General features: G+C 44.8%; 1 protein-coding gene across 9 annotated transcripts in view; it reads left to right on the forward strand.

The window, feature by feature from the left end:
* Positions 1–19,944, forward strand: part of LOC132380994 (plasma membrane calcium-transporting ATPase 1-like) — a 344,539-nt gene that overhangs the window by 299,060 nt on the left and 25,535 nt on the right. For all 9 annotated transcript variants that reach the window (XM_059950036.1, XM_059950039.1, XM_059950041.1 and 6 more), the window contains 5 exons: positions 478–584; positions 5,818–6,009; positions 10,623–10,836; positions 12,711–12,922; positions 18,495–18,602. In XM_059950036.1, coding sequence (XP_059806019.1) covers positions 478–584; positions 5,818–6,009; positions 10,623–10,836; positions 12,711–12,922; positions 18,495–18,602 — 833 coding nt within the window. The remainder of the gene's footprint in view (positions 1–477; positions 585–5,817; positions 6,010–10,622; positions 10,837–12,710; positions 12,923–18,494; positions 18,603–19,944) is intronic.

Here is a 19,944-nt window from a genome sequence, read left to right on the forward strand (position 1 = left end):
TTCGGTGACCAGAACTGTACGCAATACTCCAAATTCGGCCTTACCAATGCCTTGTACAATTTTAACATTACATCCCAGCTCCTATACTCAATGCTCCAATTTATAAAGGCCAGCTTCCTGCAGCTTAATTCGATCCTGTGCAGTGCCCCCCCCCCCTCATACCAGACAGTGATACAGATTGCATCTTTAGAAAGCTTATAGAGATGTATAAAATCAAGAGGGGTATAGATGGGGTGGATGGGCATGTGTTTGTACCTTCCCCCATGCTTCTGTGTGTTCTGATTTCCTCCCACAGTCCAAAGACATACTGTTTAGTAGGTTGATTGATCACTGTAAATTGTCCTGTGATTAGGCTAGGATTAAAAATTGGGGGATTGCTGGGTAGCGTGGCACAATGGGCGTATTCCACAATGTGTCTTAATAAATAAATAAATGGTCTGGGGTGTGTTCTCAGTTGGGTGTCCTTTTTTGAAACAGGTATTATTGACAGCACCATCGGAGAAATGCGGCAGGTGGTGGCTGTAACCGGAGATGGAACGAACGATGGACCAGCGTTGAAGAAAGCTGATGTTGGCTTCGCCATGGTACACTTCCCTTTCCCTCAATGTGTCACATTACCACTGAATTATGTTTGGTGTCATTTGGAAAGGTTCAAAGGGATGCAGGCAAATGGGACTGGCTTTCGTGGGCACCTTGATTGGCTGCGCGGCCTGGACAGGTTGGGCTGACTGCCTTGTTTCAGTGCTGTATTATTCCTTGGTTCTATTGATTCATTTAAGAGGCACTTTGTGTCATCTTTTGCATTCTGGTTATGCTCTCATTTCTAATAAAAACAGTGGGTTTGAATCCCATTCAAGGAATTAGAGCACTTCATGAAGAAAGATCTGGTGCTTTCTGGCGTGTATGTGCTCCTGCCGATTCCTGTGGTCACCCAAGCGGGTACATCTCCTATTCTTGATGTGGGAGAAATCGGCAGTAGCAGAACATTGCATATGCAACAACTACAGGATTGACTTTGAAGGCACAAAACTACAGTGCCGCACCAGTGGGTTTTGGGACCGCCCGGTGAAGGAAGCCATTGAAATAAGAATAAGTATTTCGACAAAGACAAAAAAGCTCTCACTTAAGTAAGAATTGGAATATGATTGTAAGCAAGCAGGAAAATAGCAGAAACCTGATTGGTTGAGATCTAACCAATCGGGAGGGATGGACAACGGGGATATCTACACCACCAGACCAGACGCACCTTTGCATCATCTCTGATGAAGATGGCAGAGTTGGTCATCGAAACATCAGTTATAATGGACACCTGGACCAGCTGGAACCCTGAGAAGAGTTTATTCTTCATCGAGAGGTTGTTGCTGTAATGTAATGTTGAGTCAGCAGTCTTCCACATTGAATAACAAATTGAGGTTATATTGAGTTCAGTCTTAAAGATGGCGCCAGAGGACAATGCAACCAGTGACAACGCCCTGCTGACAGTTCACGAAACTGCTCCTGTTGCTGCTGCTTCTTTCAAATATGATTCTCCTCCTAAGCGGCGTGCAATTGAAATCTGATTTACATTTTGATGACTTATTTTTGGGCCAAATGAGTGATCTGGCGCTTTGCTCCCTCCAAGGGAGTTTGGTGAGGTTTGGCGCAGAGAGTGCTGCCTGGAGTCAAAGCACGACCCGTGATCGGCTCCATCGTTTCTCTCTGATTGAGGTGTCTATCCCATTGTGATCAAACTCCTGAACAGACTTCTTGTACGATAAAGATGACCTCTTCATCTCTCTAGCTTGTTGTGGCCCTTGCACTTGCATTGCACTTTCTCTGAAACAGTAGCACTATATTCTAAATTCTGTTCACTTTTTACATGCCTTGATGTGCTTATAGTCTATGCCTTGTACTTTTTATATTCTGGGTTTTTCAGCCGATCTTTCTCGTTTTTTTTGTGTGCAGAGGAGGGGGGGTTTGGGTGTCAATGTGTCTATTCCATTTCTGTTTGTTTTTTGGTGCGGTGTGGAGGGATTTGGGGGTTGATGATCGTGTTGCCATTCCTTCTTGTTTTCCTGGCTATCTGGAGAAGGAGAATTTCAGAGTTGTATAATTTGATAATAAATTCTTTTGATGTGTGGCCTAATCTCCCTACAATACCTTCCCCTGTATCTAGGTACCAATGGCAGCGTAGTGGTTGTTGCCGTCGTTCCTTTTCTTGCCTTGTGGCGCATCGGGTGACATTTTTGCCAATTCCGTATCATTTGACTGTTTTTTACGAGGCCGAGTTCCTAGCTCAACGCTCAATCCAGCACGGACGGAAAGCATGCAAGGAGCCAGCTGGATTCAATCTCGGGACCACTCGCCTCCAAAGCCCGGTGCTGGTACCAGTATGTCACCGGCCAGCTATTGTAGCGGTCAGCATAACGCTATTACTGCGCTAGCCAACATCGATTGGGGTTCGATTCTCGCTGCTGTCTTTAAGGAGTTTGTACGTTCTCCCCATGTGAGTGCTCCTGTTTCCTCTCACATTCCAAAGCCATACGGATTAGTGCATTAATTGGTCACAGGGTGTAATTGATCTGTGCGGTCAGGAGATCCCTGTTGCCATGCTGTATCTCTAAAGTTAATAAAAACAATAAAACCAATACCTGCACGAGGGGCGTTTGATCAGACTGCTGTGATGACAGAAAGCCAGAAGCTTGTCAAATTTCCCTGTGAGAAAGAAACTATTCCCCAGCAACACATGCACACAAAATGCTGGAGGAACTCAGCAGGCCAGGCAGCATCAATGGAAATGAATAAACAGTTGACGTTTCCAGCCGAGACGCTTCTTCAGGACTGGAAAAGAAGGGGGAAGACACCAGAATAAAAAGGTGGGGGGGAGAGTGGGAAGAAGGATAAGGATAGCTAGAAGGTGGTAGGTGAAACCATAAGCACGAGAGATCCTGCAGATGCTGGAAGTCCAGAGCAACACACTCAGAATGCTGGAGGACCTCAGCAGGTCAGGCAGCATCAATGGAAATGAATAGATAGTCAACGTTTAAGACCAAGGTCCTTCTTCAGGACATTCCCCATGTGTTTCTCAGGCAGAGATAAAAGAACATCAAGCAACAAATTTCTGAGCGACTGGCGATCATTTCTAACAGCCAGAGCAGATGCTAAATCTTCTGCCTAATGTCACCCCGTGATGATGCGTGGAGACTAATTGTTTTTGATGTTCAACTTATTTCTGTGTTAGTGAGAATTGCACTGGCTTTATTTAGCAGTGCAGCTGTATGCCTGGCTTTCTGGCAGCTTGCGAGCTACTTTTGTATTTCACACAGGAGGTCTCGTCTGCCAGTTGGGCATTTTGGAAATTGGACTGCGTGCAAGAAAAGTGAAGTTACTACGTGGCTTCAGTTGGGAAACAGATAGATCTAATGTGGTAATTCACTTAAAAATCAGGCTTACAGACAAATACACTGCGGTCTAATGAGGCTTTGGATTGTTGTGTTGAATATAGCCAAGTGCAGAGCTATTTGTTAGCGCAAGAGATTCTGTGGATGCTGGAAATCTAGAGCAATGCACACAAGACACCGGAGAAACTATTCAGGTTAGCAGAATGCTGTTATAGTTCCCACTACCTGGGTTCGATTCTGCTGCTGTTTGTGTGGTCTCCCCATGACTGCGTGGGTTTTCTCTGCGTGCTCCAGTTTCCTGCTTCATTCCAAAGCCGTAGCAGTTCTTAGGTTAATCGGGTGGCATAAGCTCGTTGAGCCAGAAGCGACTGTGCTGTACTGTACCTCTTGTTTTTTTTAATAAAACAGATTTCACGACATATGTCAATAATAATAAACCTGACTCTGATTCTGGGTCATCCAGTACCTGTGGAGGGAAATGAAGAGATGATGCTTCTGGTCAAGACCCTTCACTGGGACATGAAAGGTCTGATGGACAGTCTCAGCCCATAAAGTTAACTGTTCATTTCCTGCCATAGACGCTGCCTGACCTGCTGAGTTCCTCCACCATTTTGTGTGTGTGTGTGTGTTGATTCACAGAATTCAATCGGTGCATTTAATGCCAGAGAAATGTATACAATATACATCCTGAAATGCTTTCTCTTCACAAACGTCCACAAAAACAGAGGAGTGCCCCAAAGAATGAATGACAGTTAAGTGTTAGAACCCCAAAGCCTCCCCCCACAGCTCCCCCTCCCACGCACAAACAGCAGCAGGGCAACGACCCCCACCAGCAAAAAGCATCAGCACCGCCCCCGCCCCCACCAAGCACTCACGTGTGCAGCAAAGCATCAATAAAGACACAGACTTGCAGTACCCCAAACACTGTGAAGTTTGAGATTTTGACATTAGTGCATAAGGGAAGAGAGTTGTAGTTTGAAGTTAAGGTGGATGTATATACCATTAGTGTGAAATTTGGGTGGTTAATTTTAAAATAAAATAGGTGATCAATAGCTGAGTTTCTTCAGCATTGCAGCATCAGTGTATTGTATGTATTCTTCCACTGGATTATTATTTAATAAAGCACATCAGACTGATAAACAAGAGATTCTACAGATATTGAAAAACCCAGAAGCCACACACACACGCACACACAGTGCTGGAGGAACTCAGCAGGTCATGCAGCATCTAAAACCAGTTGACATTTCAGACCAAGAGTCCTAACAAAGGGTCGGCCCGAAACTTCAATTGTTTGTTCATTTCCATGGACGCCGTCTGACCTGCTGAGTTCCTCCAGCATTGCGTGTGCGTGCTGCTCTGGATTTCCAGCATCTGCGGAATCTCCTGTGTTTGTGATCGATAACTGCTGCAGACCCGGGCAGAAGAGCACAACTCCAGAGTAAGCCTTACAAAAAGAGAGTCGACGATAAAGGCTGAGACGCCTCATCAGGGCTTGTTTTCATGCCGTGTCTCTCCGTAACACTGCATTGCAGTGGTGAAAGGTTCCTTGACAATGAAGAAAGTCAAGCTGAAGGCCCTCAGTAGAGCAGTGACAATTGATTAGATCGCTCGTAGGTTCTCCTTTCTGACTTCAAAGGAACAGGAGTGTCCTCTGGAAATTAATGCACGCTTGTGTTTTGAGCTGATTAGACTACTGTAACACACTCTTCTCAGGACTGCTCCGGAAAGATATAAATCAGCTGCAGCTTGTTCAAAAAATGCAAGAATCCTAACCAAAAAAAAGAAAATCTGAGCACTTTTCACCGGCTTTGGCATCATTACACTGGCTGCCTTGTGTCCTTTAGGATTAATATTAAAATACTCTTAAGGCTCTGAATAATCTCGCTTCTTTGTATGTTTTGGAGTGTCTATTCCCCCTCACATTCCTACTCATAATCTTAGATCCACAAGTACTGGTTTGCTTAGTATTCCTAAAGCCGAGCATATAAGAACTGGTGATGAGGGCTCTTATGCTCCAAAAATCTGGAATACTCTGTCGACTGAGATAGACCAAGAAAAGTGTGGAAAACTACTGTGGAAAGTTTCAAACCACTTCTAAAAGCCTACTTTTAAATTTGGCCTACTTATCGGATTACTTAATGCCTGTTGATGATATATTCAGTTACATTTTATTCAATAGAATGTTTTTACTTACAATTTTTAATTTTGTCTTGTATTTTTATGACTATTTTGATCTACCTTTGCAATTGAGCTATTTCATAAATTATATTATAATATCTTTACAGTTGTGTTGTCTGGTAATGTGGGTGGGAGCTCTACAGGGTGCTGCAAGTGGGTGGAATTCAGCAAACACTTTTCTAGTTGTCAGCCTATTCTGCAAAGTATGGTAGAGAATACTGGACAGAATTCCTGATCTGGTTTGGTTTGGGTTTTAAAGGGCATTGCAGGAACTGATGTCGCAAAGGAGGCGTCGGACATCATCCTGACAGACGATAACTTCACCAGCATCGTTAAGGCCGTGATGTGGGGCCGCAATGTGTACGACAGCATCTCCAAGTTCCTGCAGTTCCAACTGACAGTAAACGTGGTCGCAGTTATCGTCGCCTTTACTGGAGCCTGCATCACCCAGGTAAGTCCTTGTCGTGCTGGGCAATGTTGGCTCATAAGACCATAAGACATAGAAGTAGAATTAGGCAATTTGGCCCATCGAGTCTGCTCCATCATTTCATCATTGTTCTATCCATTTTTCCTTTCAACCCAATCTTCTTCCTTCTCCCTGTATCCCTTCTTTCCCTGACCAATCATGAATCTATCAACCTCTGCCTTAAATATACTCAATGACTTGGCCTCCACAGCTACCTGTGGCAACAAATTCCATAGATTCACCATTCTCTGGCTGAAGAAATTTCTCTTCATCTCTGTTCTAAAAGGACTCCCCTCTATTCTGAGGCTGTGTCTCCTGGTCTTTGATTTCTCCACCATAGGAAACATCCTCTCCACATCCATTCTATCGAGGACTTTTAACATTCAATGGGTCTCAGTGAGGTCACCCATAATTCTTTTAAATTCCAGTGACTAGAGGCGCAGAGCCATCAAATGCTCTTCATATGATAAGCCTTTCAATCCTGGAATCATCTTTGTGATCTTCCTTTGAACCCTCACCCTTCTCAATCCCATTCTCCTGCCTTCTCCCCATAACCTTTGGTGCCCTTACTTATTAAGTACCTGTCAACCTCTGCTTTAAATATACCCAATGACTTGGCCTCCATAGCCGTCTGTGGCAATGAATTCTGCAGATTCACCACCCTCTGGCTAAAAAGACATTCCTCCCTATTTCTGTTCTAAAGGGATGGCCTATTTGGAGACTGTGTCCTTTAGTCCTAGACTTCCCCACTATTGGAAACATCCTCTTCACGTCCACTTTTTTCCAGGCCTTTTATATTCAGTAGGTTTCAATAAAATCCCCCCCACCCTCATTGTTATAAACGCCAGCGAGCACAGGGCCAGAACCACTAAACATCACTTCCTGCCTGGCCCTGTAGCTGTACTCTGTTTAACTCTGTGTTTGTACTCTTAGACTGTCCAGTTCATTACAACAAACAGTACTTAGAGTCAAAGAGTATCACAGCGCACAAACAGGCTCTTCGGCCCATCTTAATCCATGCTGACCTGGTCCCATCTACCTACATCCAGACCATAGTCTTCCTAGCCCTTCACGTCCACGTACCTTTCCGAACTTCTCTTAAGAGATTCTGTGGATGCTGCAAATCCAGAGTAACACGCAGAAAACGATGGAGGGGCTCAACAGGCCAGGCAGCGTCTGCAGAGCGGAATAAACAGTCAACGTTTTGGGCTGAGACCCTTCAAAAGGGCTGGAAAGGAAGGGGGGGAAAGCCAGAACAAGTTCAGGGGGAGGAGGAATACAAGCTGGAAGGTGATAGGTGAAGCCAGGTGAGACGGAGGTGGGGGGCGGTGTGTGAGGGGTGATGAAGTGAGAAACTGGGAGGTGATAGGTGGAAAAGATAGGCTGAAGAAGAAGGAATCTAATAGGAGAGGAGAGTGGGCCTTGGGAGAAAGGGGAGGAGGAGGAGGAGTCATAAAGGGGGTAAAGTTCTACTTGTGCCTATCTACCAGCTTATGAACCTCCACATCCAGCACATCGTCCTCTGCAGCTTCTGCCATCTTCATCAGGATCCTACAACGTATTGCATCTTTCCCTCCCCATCCTCATACTCCGCTTTCCACAGGGATCGCACTCTACGTGACTCCCTTGCAATGTTACCTCTACGGTGTTGTTTTTTTTTTACAGCTGTTTGGACCAATCATTGCTCTGAGCAGGACATCTTTACATGGCCTGAAAGCTTTGCAGCACGCTAAATGTTTATATGTTAAGAAAATTCCAGCTGCGTTGCCACAAAGGCTATGTGCATGGGGGCATTTCAGTTACTGTGCTGTCGTGCATCCCAGCAGCTCAGAGGGAACAGTGCTCCATTGTCCACATCCCTCACCACTGACTGTCCTTCTGGCACTTAACCCTGCAAGCAGGACAAATGTTACACCTGTCAATATGACTCCTCCCTCACTACCATTCAGAGCCCCGAGCTGAGGCAACACTTTACCTACGAGTCCATCCATCAAGTCAGCCTCCCTTCCATTGAATTTGTCTACACTTCCTGCTGCCTCGAGATAATCTAGGGCCCCTCCCACCTCTGTCCTCTCCCATCAGGCAGGAGACACAAAAGCAAATCCCTCCCCACCACTGAGCACATCAATAAGGACATCCCACCATCCAGGCCATGCTTTCTTCTCCCTACTGTGATTGGGAAGGAGGTACAGAAGTCCCAGGCTCCACACCACCAGATTCAACAAACATTATTACCCCCTCAACTATCAGGATCTTGAACCAGTGTAGATAACTTGACTCAACTCAACACTGAACTGATTCCACAACCTACAGACGAACTTTCAAGGATCCTACAACTCATATTGTCAGTATTGCTTTTTTTTCAATTACCTTTTTTTTCCATCTTCTGCCATGCGATTCCTAAATGGACATTGAACCCATGAACATTACATCACATTTTAAAAATATTTATGTATTATTTCTATTTTGCACTATTTTTAATCTAACTATTTAATAGACACATGCAGTGGTGCTGGAAATTTGGTGAGCACTGTAGAATTTTCTCTATTTCTGCATAAAAATGGCCTAAAATGTGATCATATCTTCATGCAAGTCCTAAAGCCAGATAGAAAGAACCCAATTAAATAAATAACACGAAAAACATTGTTCATTTGTTTATTGAGAAGAGTGATCCAATATTACATGTATTTGTTAGAAAAAATATGTGAACCTCTGATGTAATGCCTTCTACAAAATCTATTTGGAATCGGGTGTTCCAGTCAATGAGATAAGATTGGAGGTGTGGGTTGTAGAGGTGCCCTGCCGTATAAAAAAGACACACAAAGTCAGGTTACTGGCAGAGCCTGTTTTTCTCAAGAAAGATCTGTTTATGTGCACCATGCCGTGGACAAAACAACTTTCAGAGGACCTTAGAAGAATTGTAGAGTTGAATGAAACTGGAAAAGGCTACAAAAGCATTTCTGAAGACCTGAGCATTCATCTGTCAGAGAAATTGTCTACAAATGGATGAAACTCAGTACTTTTGCTGCTCTCCCTAGGACTGGGCGTCCTGCAAAGATCACACCAAAAGCACAACGTGCAATACTGAAGGAGGTGAAAAAGAACCCAGGAGTAACAACAGAGATCTCTAGAACTTACTGAAGTCTCTGTTCATGTGCCGACTTTAACAAGAATGGTGTCCATGGAAGGACACGATGGAGGAAACCACTGCTCTCTGAAATAAACATTGTTGCATGTCTCGCTTGTAAAAGACCACCTGGATGTTCTGCAATGTTTCTAGGACAATGTTCTGTGGACAGATGAGACAGAAGTTGAACTTCTTGGCAGAAATGCACATTGCTATGTTTGGGGGGAGAAGGGCATTGCACACCAATAGTAAAACCTCATCCCAGTTGTGAAGCACGGTGGAAGGAGCATCATGGTTTGGAGCTGGACACTTTCAATCTTTGAGGGAACAATGAATTTAAAATTGTTTCAACATTTTACAGGAGAATGTCAGGGTAGCAGTCTGTCACCTGGAGCTTAATAAAAGTTGGATAATGCAACAAAGTAATGATCCAAAATGCAAGAGTAAATGAACAACAGAATGATTTGAGAAGAAGAAAGTTTGTGTTTTGGAATGGCCAAGTCAAAGTCCTGACCTTAATCCTACAGAGATGTTGTGGAATGACTTCCAGCCAGCAGTTCATGCAAGGAAGCCCACCAACATCCCAGAGCTGAAGCAGTTTTGTAAGGAGGAATGGCCTCAAATTCCTCCAAGCCGATGTGCAAGACTGATCAACAGTTACTGGAAATGCTTGCTTGAAGTTATTGCTGTACAGGGGTGGGGGAATTACACCAGTTACTGTAAACAGAGGTTCACGTACTTTTTCCAACAAATGCATGTAATAATGGATAATTTTTCTCTATAAATAAATGAAAAAGTATGTTTTGTGTTATTTATTTAATTTGGTTCTTTTTATCTAGCTTTAAGACTTGATGTGAAGATCTGATCACATCTTAGGTCATATGCAGAAATAGAGAGAATTCTGCAGGGTTCACAAACTTTGTAGCACCACTGTAGGTACTTAATGCAATTAATCTACTTACTTATTTTTTTCTTTCTATATTATTATGTATTGCATTGAACTGCTGCTGCTAAGTTAACAATTTCACAACATGTGCTGGTGATAATAAACCTGATTCTGAATCAATGGAAAACTACACACAAACAAAGGATGCAGAGAAGAAAAATTGCAACTAAATAGGTAGATAGATAGATAAATAAATAAATAAATAGATAGATAGATAGATAAATAAATAATACTGAGAACATGAGCTGTAGAGTCCTTAAAAGTGTGTTCATAGCTTGTGCTCAGGGATCATTTCAGCATAGAGGTTAGTGAAGTTATCCAGCCTGGTTCAGGAGCTTGATGGTCGCAGGGTGGCAGCTGCCCCTGACCCTGGTGCTGTGGGATCTAAGGCTCTTTACAGGAATAAAGGTGGAGCTTAGGGGAATGATCAGGACAGTCTTGATTACTTTGACTGGTGCAATTGGATTGAGGACTGTGTAACTTCCTGCTCTCAAATCCTCTGTCTGCCTTTAAATCCCAAACCAGGATTCTCCGCTGAAGGCTGTTCAGATGCTCTGGGTGAACCTGATCATGGACACATTTGCCTCCCTGGCCTTGGCCACTGAGCCCCCGACAGAGGCCCTGTTGCTTCGCAAGCCCTACGGCAGGAATAAGCCACTGATCTCTCGCACGATGATGAAGAACATCCTGGGCCATGGTGTTTACCAGCTCACCATTATCTTCACACTCCTCTTTGCAGGTCAGTTTTGCCATTGGTGTTTTTGTATCTGTGGTTAATTTGCTCCTTCCTACTTGAACAAAGTAGTGTTTAATGTCATTTCCAATACATAAGTATAAAGGAGAACAAATTAATTGTAACTCTGGATCCAGTGCAGCACAAAAAGAAATACAATAAGATAAAGATAAAAGGGAGGCATGGCCGTGCAGTGGTTAGCACAACACTTTACAGTACTGGTGACCTGGGTTCAATTCCCGCCACTGCCTGGAAGCGTTTGTACGTTCTCCCCGTGACCACGTGGGTTTCCTCCAGGTGCTCTGGTTTCCTCCCACAATCCAAAGACAGACTGACTGGTAGGTTAATTAATAGTAAATTGTCCCGTGATTAAGGCTAGAATTAAATAGGGACAACCGGGTGGCCCAGCTCAAAGAGCCAGAAGGACCCATCCCACACTCTGTCTTAATAATAAATAACACAGTAATTTTTAAAAAGTTAATATAAATGCTTAATGTAGCTTGTATGCATAGATTGACTGTATGTCCTTAAAGTGACACTAGGCACAGGAGATTTTGTACGTACTTAAGGTGACTGTGACAGGAAATGATAAAGTCATGATGGTTGGGAGTACGGAGGGGTGGGTTAATGGGCGGGGGTGTTGATCGGTCTTGCTGCTCGGGGAAGTTCTTTGAGTCTGGCTGTCACTGTGTGGATGCTGCGTGACCTCCTCCCTGCAGGTACTGGGTGGAGGAGATGGGGAAGTATTCCTTTCAATCAAAGTCAAGTTTACTGTCACGTGCACAACTACCTGTGAAGTAAATTACAAACACGAGAAAATATGCAGATGCTGGAAGAACTCAGCAGGCCAGGCAGCATCTGTGGAAAAGAGTAAACAGTCAACTTTCTGATGTCTGGCAGTGGGTGTGGAGCACTCATCAGTTCTACAATGACAATGATTGAACAGTCTACTTGGGATAATTCCCCCTCTCTTATTAACACATCATGAGAACTAGCCTCCCCTCCATGGAATCTGTTTACACTTCTCATTGCCTCAGTTAAGCATCCAGAATGGTCAATGACCCCTCACCCTGGACAGAAGGTACAAAAACCTGAAAGCCAATGTCACCAGACTCAAGGACAGCTTCTACCCCTCTGTAATAAGACTATTAAACAGTGCTGTTGGATTCTGATGTTTTTAATACAAGGTTCTTTCAGAAGTCAGGAAGGAGGCACAAAGTTAGTTGATTCACAACCATTTTATTTAGCATTAATAAAGGAAATGGGAGCAGAAGCTAGTCGCGGAAGGCTTAAGGACAGAGAGACTAGGATACTAAGATTAAGATGCTGTTGCCTTGTGGGCAGTAATTTTTACAATACAGAGATGAGGACAATTCCATTCAAATTTATAGATATGAGTCAACCAATGAGTTATTTCCCATTCAAATAATGGAGAGTTTTTCCAGACTTATATCATTAGGGGTCTATTAAACTTGCATATACATATTAGTACCACTAGGAAGCATTCTAGGCAGTTACTTGTATAGAGGTAATTATATAAAATACAAGCAGACAATCTAAGAATTAAACAGTTGGATCCCACTAGTCAGAATCAGGATTATTATCACCAGCATGTGATGTGAAATTAGCACCCTGGTACAATAAGATGGACCTTTGGCCTCACAATCCATCTAGTTATGGCCTTACACACTTCAGTCTTACTGCACTGTGCTTTCTCTGCAATGCTATTGTTTTACCTTATTCTGCCTCAATGCACTGTGTCATTATTTGATCTGTATGAACGGTATGCAAGGCCAGCTTTTCACTGTACGTGCGACAATAATAAACCAATACCAAGTCCAGTTTTCTGCAGATTGAATCGTAACAATTCTTCTTCACAGGTGAGAAGTTTTTTGACATCGACAGTGGAAGGAATGCTCCACTCCACTCCCCCCCGACTGAACATTACACCATTGTCTTCAACACCTTTGTGATGATGCAGCTCTTCAATGAGATCAACGCTCGCAAGATCCACGGGGAGCGCAACGTGTTTGAAGCAATTTTCCGAAATCCAATCTTTTGCAGCATTGTGGTGGGGACTTTTCTGATTCAGGTACTGTGTTATTCAGTGTGCGTGGTGTTCAAAAATAGATTAATTATCATGTGCATACATGTTACCATATACAACCTTGAGATTCATTTTCTTGCAGGCATTTATAGGAAAATAAAGACAAACAACATAAATTATGAAAAAACTATACATAAAGACTGACAAACTATCTAATACCCAACAGTTGATTTCAATCCTGTTTATCTGGAGTGTGAATCGATAACCATATGATATAAGAGCAGAATTAGGCCATTTGGCACATCGAGTCTGCTTTGCCATTTCATCATGGTCTTTACTTTATTGTCACCAAACAATTGATACTAGAGCGTACAATCATCACAGCGATATTTGATTCTGCACTTCGCGCTCCCTGAAATACAAATCGAATTAAATATAATAAAAATTTAAATTATAAATCATAATCAGAAAATAGAAAAGGGAAAGTAAGGTAGTGCAAGTCAGGTCCGGATATTTGGAAGGTATGGCCCAGATCCGGGTCAGGATCCATTCAGCAGTCTTATCACAGTTGGAAAGAAGCTGTTCCCAAATCTGGCCGTACGAATCTTCTCCTGGAGGGAAGAGGGACAAAAAGTGTGTTGGCTGGGTGGGTCGTGTCCTTGATTGTCCTGGCACCACTGCGCCGACAGTGTGCGGTGTAAAGTGAGTCCAAGGATGGAAGATTGGTTTATGTGATGTGCTGGGCTATGTTCACGATCTTCTGCAGCTTCTTCCGGTCTTGGACAGGACAACTTACGTACCAGGTTGTGATGCACCCTAGAAGAATGCTTTCTATGGTGCATCTATAAAAATTAGTGAGGGTTTTAAGGGACAGGCCAAATTTCATGGGCGATCCATTTTTCCTCTCAGCCTCAATCTCCTGCCTTCTCCCCATATCCCTTGACGCCCTGACCATTCAACCTCTGCCTTAAATATACATAAAGACCTGGTCTCCACAGTCACCTGTAGCATCAAATTCCACTGATTCACCACTCTCTGACTAAAGAAATGCTTCCTCATCTCTTTTCTAAAAGGACATCCCTCTATTCTGAGGCTGTGTCCTCTGGTCTTAGACTCTCCCACCACAGGAAACATCCTCTCCACATCACTCTATCAAGGCCTTTCCACATTTGATAGGTTTCATTAGGTCTCCCCTCATTCTTCTGAATTCCAGTGAGTACAGGCCCAGAGCCATCATATACTCTTCATGTGACAAGCCTTTCAATCCTGGAAATACTTTCATGAGCCTCCTTTGACCCTCTCCAAAGTCGGCACATCCTTTCTTAGTTAAGGGGCCCAAAGCTGCTCACAATCCTTCAAGTGAGGCCTCACCTGTGCTTTATAAGCCTCAACATTAAAGCACTGGTTTATTGGGCCTCATTACTTTTCCACTGTCCTCTGTCAGTGTGGAGAGAACCTGCTTATTGCGCTCATTTCTCTGCATTGGAAGTGAAGCCACAAAGGAACATCTCTTTCCGAATCAAACCAGGTTCTGTCTGGGTCCCGGAGGAGCTCAGCGGGTCAGGCACCGTCTGTGGAGGGAGATGGACAGTTGCTATTTCGGATCGAGACCCTTCATTGGGACTAGCAAGTCCCCTCCTATGTCCCAGAGATGTGCATATCAATAGGTTAATTGCTACTGGGTAGTTGAGCGGTGGGATCTGGAGTTGGTTTCTTGAGAATGTCGTCTTCATTAATCCTTTTCGCTCCTTATGGGGCATAGGGCCCCAGCAAAAGTCCTCCACTTCCTGCAATCTCTAGCAGATGTTTTTGCAGTCTCCCAAGTTTGGCCGGCGGCTTTCAGTTCGTCCAAAAGCCTACGCCCCCAGGTTTGCTTTGGGCGACCTCTTCTTCTCTTCCCTTCTGAATTCCATTCGAGTGATTGTCGAGTGACATTCGACTGGCTCTTCCTCAAGGTGTGGCCGACCCATCTCCACTTCCTCCTCCTTATCTGGAATACAATGGGCTCTTGGTTTGCTCTCTTCCATAGGTCTAGGTTTGACACTCTGTCGTAGCACTTGAGGTGGAGGATCTGCTGGAGGCATTTGTTGAGAAAGGTCTGAATCTTGTTGCAGCTGGTGTTAGTGATTCTCCATGTTTCGGATCCATATAGCAGGATGGCTTTCACATTGGAGCTGAATATACGGAGCTTAGTTTTGACAGAGATGGCCGTAGATCTCCAAACAGGTCACAGGGTTGTGAAGGCATGTTGGGCTTTTCCGATCCTTGCTCTGACGTCCTCCTCTGTACCTCCTGATTTACTGATTTTGCTTCCGAGGTAGGTGAATTTGTCTACATCTTCAACTATTTGTCCTTCAATCCGTAATGGCTCCTGTTGTTTGTTATTAATGCGTAGAACTTTGGTCTTCTCCTGACTGATCTTAAGGCCTACTCGCTGTGAGGTCTCTCCCAAGGAATCTACTTTCTTCTGCATATCTTGAAGCTGGTGTGAGAGAAGAGCGAGATCATCTGCAAATGCCAGGTCTTCCAATTTCCCTGTTAACATCCACTGGATGCCTCTCTTTGAGCCAGCATAGGCTGTTCTTGTAGCCCAGTCGAGTACCACAAGAAAAAGTAGAGGCGACGGCAGGCATCCCTGCCTGACTCCAGTAGTGACTAGGAACTCTTCGGACAGTCTCCCATCGTGGATGACCCTGCATGAGAAGCCATCATAAAGCTGCTTGATGATATTCTCCATCTCTTCCGGTACACCATAGTATCGTAAGATGCTCCACTATGACTTTCTGTCCAGGCTGTCAAATGCCTTCTGAAAATCAATAAAACACACATATAGTGGAGTTTGCCATTCTATTGTCTGCTCCACAATGGCTCTCAGTGTAGCTATCTGGTCAATGCATGATCTCTCTTTCCTGAACCCTGCCTGCTCATCTCTAAGTCTCTGGTCAATGGCGTCTTTCATCCGCTCCAAGATGACCCTGGTGAGAACCTTGCTAGGAATGGACAACAAGGTGATCCTCCTCCACTTGCCACGCAGTGAAAGATCTCCAGATTTTAGCAGCTTCACAAGGAGGCCCTTCTTCCAATCTGATGGGATCTCTCCTGTTCTCCATATCAAATTCAGCAGTATATGCAAATAGTCCACCATAATCTCTCCACCCTCTTTCAATGCTTCTGCAGGAATGTTGTCTTCTCCAGCAGCCTTGCCGTTCTTCAGGCTTTTCAGGGCTTTACGAGTTTCTTGCTTGGTGATTTCACCTATATTGATGTTGAGTGGGTCTCCAGGCTCCAGGTCAGGTGGGTTCTGTGGTGGTGATCTATTCAATACTTCCTGGAAGTGTTCCTTCCATCTCGCCAGCTGATCTTCAACTGAGGTGAGCAGATGGCCTGTCTTGTCCCTGACAGGTCTGTTGAAATTGCTTTTCTTCCCTTTCAAAAGTTTAGTTGTCTTGTAGAGTGCCTTGAGGTCCCCTTTACTGGCCGCTGTTTCTTCACCTCCTTGGCCATCACGCTGTACCTGTTGGCGGTGATTTGTTTCTGTTGCCGGGTTCTGGCCCGATTCAACTCCTGTTTGAGCTTTTTCCTCTCCTCCACCTTCTGCCACGTCTCGTCCCTGATCCAAGGTTTACTGTTGACCGGTGGTCTTCCCAGTACTTCTTCGCAGGCTCTTACAGTGGCCTGCTTGAAGGTAATCCAGACATGTTCCGCTGTTCTCTCATCTTGTTCCTCTATTTGAAGAGCCCCAAAGCGGTTTTGCAAGGCAATGTGGAAATCTTTCTTGTTCTCTTCCATCTGTAGTTTTCTAACATCAAACTTTATTCACGTGTTCTGTTGCTTCTTCTTGGCTGACAGCTTCATCTTCAGCTTTGCAATAACCAAATGGTGGTCAGATCCAATATCTGCTCCTCTTTTGGCTCTCACATCTTGCAATGAACTTCTCCAGTGCTGGCGGACTATGGCGTGATCAATCTGGTTCTCTGTTTGACGGTCAGGCGAGACCCAGGTTATCTTGTGGCAGCGTCGGTGGGGAAACAGGGTACCTCCAATGGTCAGTTCGTTGAAGGCACAAAAGTCGATAAGGAGTTCTCCATTTTCATTCATATTCCCCAAACCATTCTGGCCCATCTTTCTCTCCCTGCCAGTGTTATCGCTGCCTACTTTGGCATTCAGATCTCCCATGACGATCAACATATCTTGCTTAGGTACCTTTCCAACTACTGCTTGAAGCTGGATGTAGAAGAGATCTTTTTCTTCTTCCTCTGCGTTGTTAGTTGAGACGTAGCACAGGATAATGGATACCTTCTGGAGTCTGGACTCAAACCTGGCTGTGATGATACGGTCGGACACTGGTTCCCATTCTATCAAACTTCTGGCTGCTTCTTTGGACAACATCAGGGCTACACCAGCCTCATGCGGGTCTTCCTCTTTCTCTTTGCCGGAATAGAGCAGAGTTTCTCCCGTCTGCAGTTTGGTCTCACCAAAAGTATTCCACCTTGCTTCACACGTGCCCAGGAGTGTGAGGTGGTATCGGTTCATTTCCTTCACTGCCTGTGCGCACCTACCTGTCTCCCAAAGCGATCTCACATTCCATGTTCTGATTAGGATAGATTTCTTCTGTGAGAGCAGCTTTGAAGGAGGGTTGTCAGCCCTGCAGCTTCCTGACGGGTTTGGTTGCAGCACGTCATCTGCCACCTGAATGGGGCCCTGCTTTTCCCGAGATCTGGGTTAGTGGTTGACAATCTGTTGACGGTTTCTGTAACAATTGCTTGTTTTACATGAATGAGTTGTTAGCCCATTGCACAACCTCCAACCTGGAGGACCAGGGGTTTTCTGTTGGAGTCACCTTCCCCTAGGCAATGGCATTTCCATGCTAACAAGCTCCACCTGCCCGGGTTTGAAATCAGAGTTTACCCTCTGCTAGATAGGCTGCCATCCAAGGCTAACGAGTCCTATCTACCCGGGTTTGGAATCAGAGTTCCTTCTCCTAAGCTATGTTAGTTTGCGGCACCTTCTTCCATATTATCCGGTGCACCCCTCACACGAGGGATCCCCCATCCACCACCCAGGAGACGTGCCTCAATACCGTATAGCCCCAGCGCAAGGCTTGAGAACGTAGGATACAATAAAAATCAGATTAATGTAGGGTTTGTGTAATTGGGTGGTTGAACAGTCGATGTAACATAGAAATACACCCAAATTAGCGTGAGTTAATCAGTCTGATGGCCTGGTGGAAGAAGCTGTCCCGGAACCTGTTGTTCCTGGCTTTTATGCTGCGGTTCCGTTTCCCAGATGGTAGCAGCTGGAATAGGTTGTGGTTGGGGTGAGTCGGGTCCCCAATGAACCTTCAGACCCTTTTTGCACACCTGCCTTTGTAAATGTCCTGGAACATGGGGACCCAAGATTTGATATTAATCAATACCAAACCTGTTCTCGTAGTGCAGGGGCTCCAAACCTGGGGTCCCAGGACACTTCTGTTAATGGTAAGGCTTTGTGGCGTTAAGAAGGTTGGGGACCCCTGTCCCAGTGGGTGTACTTTGCAAACTAATGCAATTTTAAAAGATTATAGAAGGTGCTGATCCAGCATGAGGGTGTCTGATTCTAGAATTTTCCTCTGTTGCAGATCGTCATCGTGGAGTTTGGAGGGAAGCCGTTCAGCTGCTCGGGACTGACTCTCGACCAATGGCTTTGGTGCATTTTCATTGGCATCGGAGAGCTGCTGTGGGGGCAGGTATGCAGCTCACCTCACCTCACCTTATGCTGAAGGAACTCAGCAGGTCACACAGCATCTGTGACCAACCCTTCATTGGGACTGAGAAGGAAGGGAGAAGAAGGGGAGAGAGGGGGAAGAGTACACGCTGACAGGGGATAGGTGAGACCAGGTGAAGGGGGTGATGGATGAAATAAGCAGCTGGGTGGTGATAGGTGGAAGAGGTAAAGATTTGAAGATGGAGGGATCTGATAGGAGAGTGGACCATGGGAGGAGGGGCACCAGAGAAGGTGATGGGCAGGTGAGGAGAAAAGAAGCGATAAGAGAAGTAGAATGGGGAATTGTAAAAAGGAGAGAAATCAGTGTTCATGCTGTCGGGTTGGAGGCTATGCATAAATTGAAGTACGGCATTTGTGTGAACAGCCAATATAACCAAGGACGTGCTGGGAGCAGCCCACAAAATTTCACGACATATTCCGTCAACCACACAGCATGCCCATGTTGTTCAACACAACAACAGAACAATAACAACAAGATAAGTCCCTATCCCCTACCCTCCCACATCCTCGTACACTCAAGCCTCCAACCTCGGGGTAGCCTGTCAGCCCTTGGCTCCGGACTCTCAGACACAAGGGGAACAGTTTTGACTGTTGCCATAGGATTCTACATTCATCAGGGGGAGTAGCCAAGGTAACAAGATAACATTCCAAACACTGTTCCACTGACAGTGTGGTACTCTCTTTGTTCCCCTTTATTCATCTGTTGGTCAAACTTGGCTTCTTCTCCCTAAGGTAGGGGGGGAGACCTCATAGTTTAAAACTATGAGAGCTGTACAGTGTCTTCCAAAAGTAATCAAACCCCACAACTATTTTCACATTTTTACTGTCTTATTTTCTAAATTAGAAATACAATTTTTGAGCTAATCATCATGTTACATCATTGTGCATATTTACAGCTATGTAGGACCCTGGTCAGACCCCACTTGGAGTACGGTGCTCAGTTCTGGTCACCTCACTATGGGAAGGTTGTGGAAGCTATAAAAAGGGTATGGAAACTATTGAAAGGGTGCAGAGGAGATTTACAAGGACGAGAGTAGGTTGAGTAAACTCGGTCTTTTCTCCTTGGAGTGACGGAGGATGAGAGGTGACCTGATAGAGATGTATAAGATGATGAGAGGCATTGATCACGTTGATAGTCAGAGATTTTTTCCCAGGGCTGAAATGGCTAACACAAGAGGGCACAATTTTAAGGTGCTTGGAAGCAGGTACAGAGGAGATATCAGGGGTAAGTTTTTTTAATGCAGAGAGTGGTAAGTGTGTGGAATGGGCTGCCGTTGACGGTGGTGGAGGCAGATACAATAGGG

This window comes from Hypanus sabinus, chromosome 25 (assembly GCF_030144855.1).
Source record: "Hypanus sabinus isolate sHypSab1 chromosome 25, sHypSab1.hap1, whole genome shotgun sequence".
NCBI lineage: Eukaryota > Metazoa > Chordata > Chondrichthyes > Myliobatiformes > Dasyatidae > Hypanus > Hypanus sabinus.